This window comes from Chionomys nivalis, chromosome 1, assembly GCF_950005125.1.
Source record: "Chionomys nivalis chromosome 1, mChiNiv1.1, whole genome shotgun sequence".
In the NCBI taxonomy this organism is placed as follows: domain Eukaryota; kingdom Metazoa; phylum Chordata; class Mammalia; order Rodentia; family Cricetidae; genus Chionomys; species Chionomys nivalis.
The window spans coordinates 181,249,968-181,263,399 of record NC_080086.1 but is presented as its reverse complement, the minus strand read 5'-3'; the positions used below and the strand labels follow the sequence as shown (position 1 = coordinate 181,263,399).

Below are 13,432 nucleotides of genomic sequence, written 5' to 3'. Positions count from 1 at the left end.
TATTGCTTAGCGTCCTCATTTTTATTTTTCTAATTTCAGTTCAAAACTTGCCACCTTATAGAGGCATTTGCCAAGACTGATGGACTCCTAGGTACTTTCTCTGGTAGCAGTTGCGTTTCCTTAACCATTCCCCGTGTTTGTCTACTAGGAGTCGCTAAGAGCAAGAAACCTGTTGGCCATCTGTTTCTTCCCCCACTTAACAAAGAGTTAGGAGTATAGGTATTGCCGCCTGTGCCCACCTCCTGCTACAGTCTGAAGTGGCAAATTACAAACAAGATAGCGAGCCCATGACTGCTGCATCTCCTGTAACCTGAAGGCAGAACTATCCAGAGATAGCAGAGGAAGAAGAAAGAGAGCCAGGAAAACCCACCGAATAACCTTTCCTCTTGTCCCAGGAGTGCATTGCCAAAAGTCAAGAAGCAGAAAGAATTTGAAAAAATAATGTTTATCCGAGTTGAGGTAAGGTTTTAGTGAATGATGTCAAATCCTCCTTGAAGAAACAGCAATTAGCCTTTCTATCGTGGCTAACCTGCATGAAGAATGAGCCTTCTAAGTCAGTATTTGACAAACCATGGATCAAATTCTATCTGTCTCCTATTTATGAAAAACAGGAGTACAGAAACAGTGTAAACCATGGGTAAATGTAGACGAGTTTTTACATATTTAAACGGTTAGAGAAAGTTGAAAGGGTACTAGTTTTTCAGATATAAAATTAGTTTGAAATGTAATTTAAAATGTCCATAAAGTTCCCTGGGTTCTACTCATACAGGATCATACATGGCTCAGATAGAATTTTGTTCTACAACAGTAGAGTTGAATGCTTGTGAAAGGAAGCATCCTGGGAGGCCCAATCAGTGTGTCCCCCTGCCCTCTTCCTGTGTTCTGAGAGACCTATGCTAGGAAGAAGGCACGCAAGTCGGTGCTGCTGCTTATGTCCTGCACTTCTTAGTTGCTTTGTTTTGTTTCATTTTGCTTGCTTTTGTCAACTTGACACAAACTATCATTGGCCCCACCCCTGGGGAAGACAGAGCCTCAGTTGAGAACATCCCTCCTTCGGATTGACCTGTAGGTAGTCTTTGGGATGTTCCCATGACAAATGATTGATAAAGGAGTCCCTAGTCCACTGTAGACACTCCCACTCCCTGACTAGGTGATTCAGGGTTACATATTCAGGGTTGAGTGAAGTTGAACTAGCCCTTAAGCAGCTTTCCCTCCATGGCTTCTGCTTTGTTCCTGCCAGGACTTCGCTCAGTGATGGACTGTGACGTGGAAGTATAAGATAAATAAGTCCTTTCTTCCTCCAGTTGCTATCAATAAGGGTTTATCCCAGAAATAGAAAGCAAACTAGAATACATCTTTTTTTTTTTTTTTTTTTTTTTTTGGTTTTTCGAGACAGGGTTTCTCTGTAGAATAAATCATTTTTAAGAGAGAGACAGAGACAGAGAGAATATGAATGAATGAATGAATGAATGAATGAATGAATGAATTGTGGATGGGGGAGGATGATGCAGTCAAGCCAGGCATGGAGCATCCCCCCTAAGGGTAAATGTCAGAGGTGTGAATAGGGTGATTAACAATTGTCTTCCATAGAAGTGGGATCAGACAGAGCAAGGCTGGCAATCAATAGCCTCAGGCATCCTTAAGGAAGAAGTTAAGAAAGGATGCATAACAATATTTAGAGACCTGCAGCAATGGTAGTTCAATTATTTGTTTCTTGTTCTAACTTCTGTTGTTGAGTGGGAGAGCTTTAGGGGAAAATGGGAGAGCCCAGTGTTCAATCTATCAGCAGCATCAAAATACTCAATTCATAATGAGAACTAGATAAATTATTAGAGAAGTGATAGGAAAACAGGAGAAGGCAGCAATATATTTAAGAGCTGTGCTTGCTTCTAGCTTTTATCAGTTAATGTATTTTCCTTCTTGTGCATGGTAGTTCATTAGTTTAGGTGCTTGTTTCTGTGAAATTTTATTTCTCCTTATAAAACCACTTGCAATTGTTTCCAGGAATGTACTGTTGTTTCAAATTTCAGCATCTCTTCTCATAATGAAACTCAACCACCGTTGATCACAGAGCACTGTTCTTGGGTTCCTGGAGTATTGACAACCCCACAGGCTTTACAACTGCAAATACACACTATCATAAGCCCGCATTAGTGGGAGACGCATCCAGTTGTCAAACAGATTTTGAGAGTATCTTTGCTAGACACCCATAATGGCATCACTGTGTTCTAAGAAGTTCTTAATTTAATGCACACATCACATCGTATATTTCCACTTTATTGCTAGAACCCTCATTGGCAATCTTATAGTCTCCTTTAAGCATAAGATATTTTGAAACGTAAATTTATAAGTAACAGCCAGTCTCTGGTATGTTTAGCTATAGACTTTCATGATTGTAATAAAAACTAACAACAAACCTAACAACAACAGAAACAAAAGACTTCTACCACTGACAGATGCATGGTCAAATAAGCTAATTGTGAAACTGTGTTCATTTATAAAGGCAACCTGGTTCACATGTATTCACCTGCCTTGAAAATATGACTTTAATTTATTACTGATGGCATTCTCGGTGGTTCTGTTCTGAAACAATTTGTTCTAATTAAGAGCCCCTTGCCAGCACTGAGTCACCACAAAGCTTGGAAGCCCCTGAGACCGGCTTTCATTACACAGTGTGCCCATTTCACACAAGTGGAACATTTTTACAAACACCGAATCCAATTTACATCTTTATAATATTGCTTTCCATCTGGGTGGTTTTTTCCCCCTCTGCATTCTACCCAAACAGAAATCCTGATTCCTTATCCTTTTCTCCGCTCGGAGTGGATTGGCATGCCCACTCCTCCTCCACCCCCGGCCGAAACTGAAAAGCATGGAGTCTGCCCCGGAAGAAGGTATAACCATCTCAGGTTTTAAAGTGAGGAAGCTGAATGGCGTGTAGTTGTTCAAAAACACTGGGTGACATAACAGTGACATGTGTTGCTGCTCCCTGTTGGGGTTCACATTCTAGCAAATACTCTTCATTTAAAGAGTAAGAGCTGGGGGAACCAGCAAAACAACAGCCTCTCCTCGTGTGACTCAGAACCCTTGTGGTTGTCTCAGGAAGATCAAGCCAGTCAGTATCCTAGCACAGGCTGTGAAGGGATTCAACCCCAATCCAAACAAGGAACAATGAAGCGCTCAAGGCCGGTGGGCATAGCGAGTTTTCTTTTTTTTTTTTTTTTTTTATTTATTTATTTATTTATTTATTATGTATACAATATTCTGTCTGTGTGTATGCCTGCATGCCAGAAGAGGGCACCAGACCTCATTACAGATGGTTGTGAGCCACCATGTGGTTGCTGGGAATTGAACTCAAGATCTTTGGAAGAGCAGGCAATGCTCTTAACCTCTGAGCCATCTCTCCAACCCCCATAGGGTGTCGCTTCTGGGAGGTTGACCGCTTCACAGTGGATGGCTTCACACCCCAAAGAGCACAAACTGAAGCTTATGGATGGACTGAATTAAAAGGGATGTAAAGTTGGGGGTGAGTAGGGAATTGGGGCAGAACGTGGAGGAGTTACGAGGTGGAGTTAGGGGTGCATATGAATATGCTCAAAATGCATTGTGTAACATTCTCAAAGAATTCACAAGATATTTTTAAATAAGATGAATGTAATATGGCCTTAATGTCTACAGTAGAAATTAGCAAGCTACCTAGGCCATCTAGCATCGCATTTGTGTTTCGAAGGACCACGTGTTAAGAATTATTTGTACACTCTTCAAGTACTTTTAAATATTAAAGAAGTATAAAACGATGTTTGACACCCCCTCCTCCTCCCAAAAAATCCAATACCTTTGGGTCTGGGCCCAAATACTGCATTCTACCAAAACAGAAATCTTGATTCTGAGGTGTGAGCTGTGCTAGATTTGGTATTCAGTGGGGCTTGCAGGAGGCTGTGGAAGAGGGTCAAGTGTTTCTGCTCCAGTTCTGCATCTTGTAAGGTGGCACATGTAGCCCCTGTGGCTCTAGTTCTTCCCCTGCCTTCACACGTTTCCAGCTTCCATTAAAGCCTTTAGCCCCGAACCTCTCCTCAATCTCCCCCAACCCCTACTCATGGTGACTTCTTGTGTTGATGATTGCAATCTGCTCTGCAATATTACAGCCATGCCGTGAAAATTCCACCATCAAGCCCGTTCTCTTGTGAAGACGGGAAGTGATGTTTTGCTTAGAATGTGAGCACAAGTTGTATTTGTAAAGGTATTATGTTATAGTAATTTCCCGTCTGGAAAACTACATGCAGATAGGAACATGAAGGGGGTGTAAGAGTTTGTATGTTGATTGTCTTTGTAATACAGGATTTTGTCTGCGATTTTTTTTAAAAGTTTAATTCCCAGTTTTATTTTCATGCAATAGAGCTCTATTTTTTCTTCTTTAAATGTATCTTGAGACAAATGTTATTCTACAGATTTTTTTAAGTTGTTTTATATTTAAGCTTGGATACTTCACTGTTTGATTTAAACTTAGCATTTTTGTTGGGGATTTTTAAACAGATACAATGAGAAGACAACCGTTAGAGCATTTTATAGATAATTATGGCACAGCAGAACTATACAAGTAGAGACTTGAAGTTATTTAATACTCTCCTCATGTACATCTTTCATAGTTGATAGAATGCCCAATCAATTCTTTAATCTCTTCTGAAAAGACAAAGCAATCTAGATCTTGAATGTATATAGTATTTTCATTTAATCTTAGGCGTTAACTTGGCCTCACATTGATCAAAAAAGACTTACTCTCTTAAGACCTCTCATGTAAACATGAGCCTTTAGTTGCTCATCAAAAATAAAGTTCCTATAAGGATATAGACAATTTCCAGACTAGCCTGAAGAATGGGATTTTAGTGCAAATATCAATTGTCTTTTGGAACCGGCATCGTAGTTTGAGTATGGGGAAATAGCTCATTGGGTAAATAAAGCACCTGCTAGGAAAACACAAGGACCTGAATTTGAATTCCCAGATACAGATATCTGCATGAGAAGAGACAGAGTCCGAGGCTACCTTAATCATGCTAGCTATATAGACTAGCTGAGTCAGTGAGCTTTGGGTTCAAATAAAAGAAAATACCTCAAAATATAAGGTACTGAATGATTGAGGAAGACACTGATGCCAGTTTCTCCCTTACAGGTGTACAGTGTGTACTCACACATATGAACACATAACACACATACACACAAGCACACACACACTCACACATGGGTGTGTGCACGCATATATACACATAGCATAGCACATGCAAAAGCACAGCTTGTCTGGGCTCCCTTCTTTAGTATTGAAACAATGACTATGTACATGAAATTGCACATTATTCATCTGTAAAATGTCCTGAAGTTCCAGCAAGACGACTCAGTGGGGAAAAACAGCTGGCCTGAGTTTCACAACCAGAATTCAATACCCACAGCTCTGATGTGATTAGGGAGAGAATCACCTCCCACAAATTGTCCTTGAACTTCCATGTACACACAAAATGAATACATTTTTTAGCATCAAGTTTCTAGTTAGTGACTAGGCCAAAAGATAGGCAAATTATGGACCAAGGTGAACCTTTAGTTTGGACTCATGGCTTGTAAGAATGTGGTCTAAGGTGGTCAGACTTAACCTGGACCTGCACTTCAGAATAGGAGGGGCTCAGGCCAGGGGACAGGGTGAGGAAGAAGGGATGGAAGAGAGCTGTATTGTCAGAACTGTCGGAAGGCATATGGCTTGGAATTATCCTGTCTCCTCAGATACTGCAGGTTCCAAAAGGGATTCGTTCCCTGCCCCAGTATCTCACAAGCAGTTGCAATTTTATGTATTCTTTTCTGTAAGACCTACAAAACAGACATTCTGCAAAATTATCAGGACTGTCTGGGCATAATTAGAAATTAGAGATGTGTTAGGTCATTACTGGATAATCCATAAGTAATTTGAAAAGCATAGTTGAAAATAAAATAGGTAAATACTTAATCGCAAATTGAAGGTGTCTTGAGGCCTGTAGTAGCTAATAGGTTTTAGACTATTCGAATTCAAGTGAGATAAAATGAAAACGTTAACAATAAATAACTCCGTTACTGGCTTTTCAGTTATCTGACTGACATCTGAAATGTATGTGATGAAGGCCTAAACCTAGGGGCTAGTTCCTCCTCCCCTGCCTTTGGCAAAGGCGCCAAGGGGCCTTTGGATGATTTCCAAAGAAACATCTCCATGGTATGTGCAAGTGATGGAGCGGTCTAGCCAGATGAGCAACACTATATGAAGCAATCATGATTGGCTCTTTCAGAAGGAGCCTCAGGGAAGGATGGGAGAATGGGGTCCTGCACAGAGGTGCTATTCTATCAAATTGAGGAACAAAGGCAGAAGTGACGGCAGCAGGAAACTGAAGAAAACCACGGTGCGAACCAGCTTCATAGCACTGCGTAGGACACTTCCTGGAAACTGGCCCCAAACCAAGATCATATTTGTGGGAGCCTTGACTAGCTTGCTGGGATAATTTTATTTTGGTGAATGACATGTATGTTTCCTCTGATGCATTCCCCAAGTAAAACTATGGCAGACCCAGTTTGGCAAAGTGAGCACCATACAGTGATCTTTCCAAAAGACTGTTAGTGCTCCCAGTCCAAGATTAGCAGTGGCAATACCAGTAAAATGAAAAAGCCAGCCATTTCTCAGGACGATGGGAGAGATTAAGATAGCAAAGAGTCATTATTCATGCTAATTGCTGAGCATCTGAGGTCGCAAAATCTATCAAAAAATGTCAAGGCATTTCAAAATGTTGTCCGTAGTCACCTGTCTTAAGCATGTGACAATAAAGGCATGTAGGGAATAGGGAAGTGTCTAGTCTCTATACCTTTGTCTTTTTTAAGATTGCAAGTCTTGTAGATACAAAAAGCATGATGCATTGATGTGGAATTGAACCAAGTTATCTGGGCATTAAACACAGTGCCAGAAAGGAACAGAAAAATTAATGAGCTGACGTGTTCCTGGGTATGAAAAAGAGAGCAGGAGACAAGAATCTCTTCTCAGTCCCTCCCATATTTCTTATGTGCCATCACACATCACCTTGACTGGTTTATTTGAGCAATAAATGTTTATTGTGCTCCAACTATTTGTTGGGCAATAGACAAGGTTTGTACTAAAGTTGAGTTTATGATGATGACATGATCCTTGACCTGTTGGGCATCATGGTTTAACAAGAGAGAACAGGCCTGTCAAAAGAAAAACTAACTGTGGTTTGTTAGTTAAAAAATACAAAAAGAGAGAGGGAGAGAGAGAGAGAGAGAGAGAGAGAGAGAGAGAGAGAGAGAGAATAAATAGACTTACTGGGCCCCCCAAAAAGGTCAAAACGTTCATCAAGTGAGAACTAATATTTGTAATTTATCACGGTTAAACTGTAGTTTTCCCATAAGATTCATGTAGTGGAAATGCAGATAAGTTTGTTCTAGAAAGAACATAATTACAGAGTTATATTCTTGCAGGCAAGTCCAACCTGCAGCCTGGAGTTTCCACTTGCCCCAGGACGGTTATAAGTGCTAGGCAACATAAAATTGCAAAGTTACTCAAAACACTAAGGTGCTTTTTTGTGACTATATTTCACAGTTCTTGATTATGAACAATGTTAATGAGCAAATGATAATGTTGTGTATATTGTCAAAAGGTTAGACACACCTGGTCTTAGAGTGATGGAGGAACATGCTATGTTCAGGTAACAAAGAGGTTTCTGTGTCTATTACAGGATGTGGTATGTGTGTGGATAAGTAGCAGAGTGGTCCAAAGGTGAAATGCTATTGGGGTCACAGCTCTTTCTTATAGGTGACATAATCTAGGGCTTTCCTACTAAAGAATGGCATAAGCAGAGTTAAATACAGCAGAAAGTGGACTCTTGACAAGAAAGACAAGGGTCAAAGCAGAGAAAAATACCCTGTGTTATCCCACAGCTGGGAAAACCATTCCTATTGGAGTTTAGCCATGATTTTGTTTACTTTCAACGTGTGCCTCACAATAATCAATTATGCATTATGCCATCTTAACTTTAAAAAATAATCAAAAGCTTCTTTGAAAATAAGAAAGCATTCTTCAGACAGGACTCAAAAGTCTTTTCATGTTGGCATTCATTTAGGCAATAAATACTTTATTAGGACATGACGTTACAATCATCTGTTCTGTTTATGAACTTTAAAGCCTTCCTTTCATGATGCAAAATGCGGAAAGCTAGTAGAAAGAAAATGAGAGATGAGAATTTGTTTGTTAAAATCTCAGAGGCCAGTGAAACCCAGTCAGTAAGACTGAGTGAAGCTACATGGACTTGGTGAAAATGTTCAGTCCATGGGCTGAAGGCATCGAAGCTGTGCAACCCTTCCCCCTCTCTATACACACCCTGCCCTTAAATGTCCCTCATATTCACCCTAAGGGTCCTGGTAAAAAGTTTCTTGTTTAAAATTGTGCTTTGGAGATAACACACACTGTAGGAGATGATTTATCTTTTTAGAAGAAGCAAAATATTGTCAGTATTATTCTGCATCCTTTTGGCAGCACCTTGAAATTGGGTAATCTATGAAATTGGTGGGATTTTTGTGCTGTTTCGCTATTTCCAGAGTAATAAGATTCCCAAAATATATCCTAAATGTTGAGCTTGTGTAGACCAAGATAAGGGATCTGTGCAGGCAATTTACTCGAAATACTTCTCCGGATCTCAGCTTGTGAAGACCAGAAAAGACCTGGTTTGTTTCCAAACTTTCGTTTAGGTTTTTATGCCCCCTAGTGGACAGTTAGTGTTTATGCAGTTGTAAAATCATGGAGATAATTTGAGAGCCGTTCTTTTGTTCAATTGAATTCAAACGTTTATCAACAATATGGCACTCAGATTCCCATAACTGTTATCATGTTTTAAATGTTACTCATCCATGATAATAACTTAATCAAAAGACCTGTAGTTATGGAAGAGAATCTAGTTTAATTGTTTTTGCTTTGTTTTGTTTTTCAACTCTTAAGGACTCTGTCATAGAGTGATTGCCCAGCGTGAGTGAGGATTCTCTCTCCAGCAAAACAAACAAACAAACAAACAAATTAAAAGATCTAAGGAAAGGGAAATAATGTGAACGGGTAGAACTGTCTTCTGGACAACCCTTCTGATCTTTATTCATGAGTTCCCTGAAAATCTATTTACTTCCAGTCAAGACCTCTAGTTGTGAAAGAGAATCTTCTAGTTGTCCCTCCTTGGGTTAGTAGAGGCTCACAATACTTGGAAAATGTATGTAAAGTTCTCAAACTATGTAGGAGAGAATGGCTGACTCTTAGGGCAAAATAGGCAAGCTCAAAATTAGCGTAGCTTTTAGGCAAATGTTGACTTCAAAATGTCAAAGAGAAATCTTACCACTGGAATTAATACCAGGGCCCCTCTGGCAAACAAGTTCTGTACCACAAGCAGGTGTTATATGGCAACACTTTAAAAAGTCATTTGCTATTTGCAAACTTTGTAGCTACTAAGAAACTATCCATCAAACGGTGATCCTTCTAGATTGCAAGTTGATGGCAGAAAATCCATGAATAACATAGCCACTGAGACCCTAAGGGATAGAAATATTGGTTAATAAGTAATCCAGTTTCCAGGTCAGAAGAAATTGTTTCTTATACCTTTTGGATTAGCACTCAAACCAAAATAAAAATAAAACCTCAAACACACAAAAATCAATCAGAGAGAGAGAGAGAGAGAGAGAGAGAGAGAGAGAGAGAGAGAGAGAGAGAGAGAGGAGGAGGAGGAGGAGAAGAGGAGAGGAGAAAGGAGAAGAGAGCAGTAATCACTCAAATCTACATCTAAGAACTTATTTCTGCCCAGATAAAGCTGTCTTTATTTTAACTGTTTAGTAGTTGATACACAGTATGGTGGACCCAGAACCTGGCTCCATCAACAGTCATGATTCTTCTGGGCTTCACTGCACCTGCGTGGGATTCAGCCATTCTATTCCTCATAGCAGGCAACGTGTGACTGTTCATCATAGAACAACAAAATGAGCAGGGGAGAGAATGAACATCAGGATTATTTTAACATCAACACTTTCTTCCTTTTGAATGAAGATCCTGTCTGCATGTATGACTGCTTTTTAAACACCATTTCTGTCTTCCCTGTTAGTATTCATGGAAAATATATTTGCAAATGGAAAGCCATGACTTTTCTAGGGAAGTGAAGCATTACAATGCTTTTCATTTATTATGTGAACATACATACATAGTCTTCAGGTCAGAAAGCATATGAATAAAAAAAGTCATCTGCCATTTAGAATTCAAAACTACGCAAAAATGATTTTTCATTTTTTGAGATCTCTATGCCATAAAATTTTTGTAAAAGTGTCAAATAAAGAAAATGAATGGATATTAATAAAATTTGATTTATAATATGTTGTGCCTAAAAGCTAGTAATTTTTTCATGCCTATATAAACTGAAAAGATTAATAAACAGTCAAATAGATGATTGATGCATGCATGTGTATATACAAACACACAAGTGTGCATAGATAAATAGAAAATAAATATATATAGATTCACTTTAGTTCTTTTCCTGATTAATCATATTGTACCATTTGGGACTTTGAGTAAGTAGAAGAGATACATGAGTTCAATGACTTTGCATTCAAACAGTTCAATGACTTTGCATTCAAACAGTAGTGGAGAGCGAAGTCCTTGGGAACCAGCACTTAAGTGTGTTCTGACTGTGGCTTGTGTGCTTGCATGTGTTGGGGAAAGTGCTGCTGGGGTATGAGCAGAGCCAAGGTCACAGTGAAGGTGTCTGATGCAACATGAGCGAATGCTGCTGGAAACACTTCTAATTTGTTACCAGTTTGACTTTTAATCAATTTCTGATCTGGGCAGTGTTCAGAAATCTTGCACCAGTTATGCAGCCCTACATGTAGTCACAGAAGCTGCAATAATTAACACTGTACAGACATCTGGTGCAGGAATTTGAACTATCGTGAATTAGCTTAACTTCTGATCACCTACAAACACTAGAATGAGTAACTAAAGACTCAAAGAGCCCCTTGGGATCCTCAAATAGGATGCTGGTCAGCATCCGTCTGTTCCTGTCACTGCCCTGTTCTCGGCCAATTTCTCCCATCTACAGGTTAACATAAAAATGTTTTCACACAAGAACCATGTTAGGGGCTGGAGAGATGGCTCAGTGGTTAAGAGCATTGCCTGCTCTTCCAAAGGTCCTGAGTTCAATTCCCAGCAACCACATGGTGGCTCACAACCATCTGTAAAGAGGTCTGGCGCCCTCTTCTGGCCTTCAGGCATACACACAGACAAAATATTGTATACATAATAAATAAATAAATATTTAAAAAAAAAAAAAAGAACCATGTTAGTAAGGGTGATCATTTCCCAATAAATTCCTGGAAATGCAGTATTCTTTCCCAAGAATTAAGCCTTAGACAACCTCTATTATTAAAGAAGAAAACAATGAATGCATTTAACTGATATACAGTAAGAGCCTGCTTCATGCTAAAAGAGATAAAGTCAAACAACTCTCACTACTCTGTCAACTTTATTTTTATGAAGAATGAAAAGTAAAGAGAAAATATCCGACTAGAGATGTAACTCAGTGATGTAACCCCCGACTAGCATGTACAATGTTCAATCCCCATTATCACAAACAAAAATAAAAAAATAAGTATTATATCACATATGGACTGTGAAAGTAACAAAATGAGAAGTTGTCATGGAACATGATTAAAGAAGGGAATAGCAACTGTGAATAACGTGAATTGGAAACAGCTTTTGGAATGAAGACATTTAAGTGTCACCACACACAAAGCAGAAGGCCAAATGGCCAGTGTGCCCACAGGACAGGGAGTGTGGCAGAAACTAGTATAAAATAGCCAGGAACTAAGTCATCATGGTATTACCATAATCTGGAGTCAAAGGGGATGAGTTTCAATTTGCTTTTGTTTCAAAACCATTGGAAAGCTGAAATAAAGCATCAACTGGTCAATTTCCATTTTAAAAGCAGAGCTCTAGTCCGTGAGTTGTATTGGGGTAAATGTGGGAAGCGTGGACAAGCTGCACTGCTTGTTGGTTAGTGGCCAAGTGGAAGCTGAGGAAAGCGTCCTACATTTTTTTCTAATGTCTTAGTCAGAGATGAAAAGAGTAACTAGAAATAAGGCGTGACTCTAATAGGGACTGGGTAGCTCGGTCCGTAAGTACTGGCTCAAGAATGTGGAGGGGTCAGGGCGGGAGAGTTTTGCTAACTATAGATGGCAAACTGTGAAAACTGATTTGAGAATTGACAGAGGAAGCTAGAAACAGACAAGCCCTGTTTTGTCTAGTTTGAAGTTTTGTTGACTTTTAGGCATCCAGGTTTTGAAATAATCAGACCAAACCACTGAAGGAGTCTCACGTACAGGAGACCCATCCGCCGAGGCTGTCAGTGCAAATTAGGGCACTTCTACAGAAAACCAACCTTAAGCTATGGCGTTGATTGAAAAGGCAAAAGGATTCAAAACTGAGATATAAATTATGCAAAGCTTTAGAAATCAGATAAAGGGAAAGAAGCCAGAAAAGATGAGAAAGGAGCTCCCAGTGAGGTAAGAAGCTAAAAAGTACCGAAGCAAAGAACAAAGTGTTTCAGAGAACAAGTCAGCTATCACACACCAGCACAGGACTGGTAAGGTTATCATGAGAAATGACTATCGGACATCACAAGTGAAGGTTAATGGGAATCTTTCAAGGTTTGTTTTCACAATGATTGGAGCAAGTGAAAGACGTGTGATATACTATCCTACTTTTCCTGCTTAAATTTCATTGCCCATCCAGTGCTGAGAACAATTAAGTGGAAAAGTGTGTCATCCAGACTATAAACTCCAGCATAGAAATATTGACTATTAATAAATGGGGGAAAAAAACTATGCCACATTATATATAAGGCAAATTGAAGAACTATCATGACATCATCAGGCTTTAAATACTTTCTCGTCTGAGGGGTTGTGAAATGTTATCATCAATTTCTACAAGGTTGAAAGGGAATTTTTGCAAGTCTATATTCATAATTTCTCACTTACTAGTTTGACACCTTGCATACTGTAGTCATGAAGTAGAAATAAAGATGATTCCCAAGAATCATTTGACCTAAAGCTAAAAAGAAGAGAACTCTTTGTAACAGACAGAAGTGTTACCCGTGACTTACATTAATTATTTTTCCTCTGACCCAGGTATGGCGACATGGTGCCGAAAACCATAGCAGGGAAGATATTTGGTTCCATCTGCTCTCTGAGTGGAGTGTTAGTCATTGCGTTACCTGTGCCTGTGATCGTGTCCAACTTCAGTCGGATCTACCACCAAAACCAACGAGCAGACAAACGAAGGGCGCAGAAGGTAGGCGTTGAACTCCGTGAAAGCAAGCTGTGATGATCTTTAAAATCCTCG

The 13,432-nt window shown here is 39.5% G+C and overlaps 1 protein-coding gene across 1 annotated transcript in view; it reads left to right on the top strand.

Moving 5' to 3' along the window:
• The window catches only part of Kcnd2 (potassium voltage-gated channel subfamily D member 2), a 500,479-nt gene that overhangs the window by 467,997 nt on the left and 19,050 nt on the right, over nucleotides 1-13,432 (top strand). Inside the window, exon 2 of the mRNA XM_057780086.1 lies at nucleotides 13,219-13,381. Within this exon, the coding sequence (XP_057636069.1) occupies nucleotides 13,219-13,381 (163 nt within the window). The remainder of the gene's footprint in view (nucleotides 1-13,218; nucleotides 13,382-13,432) is intronic.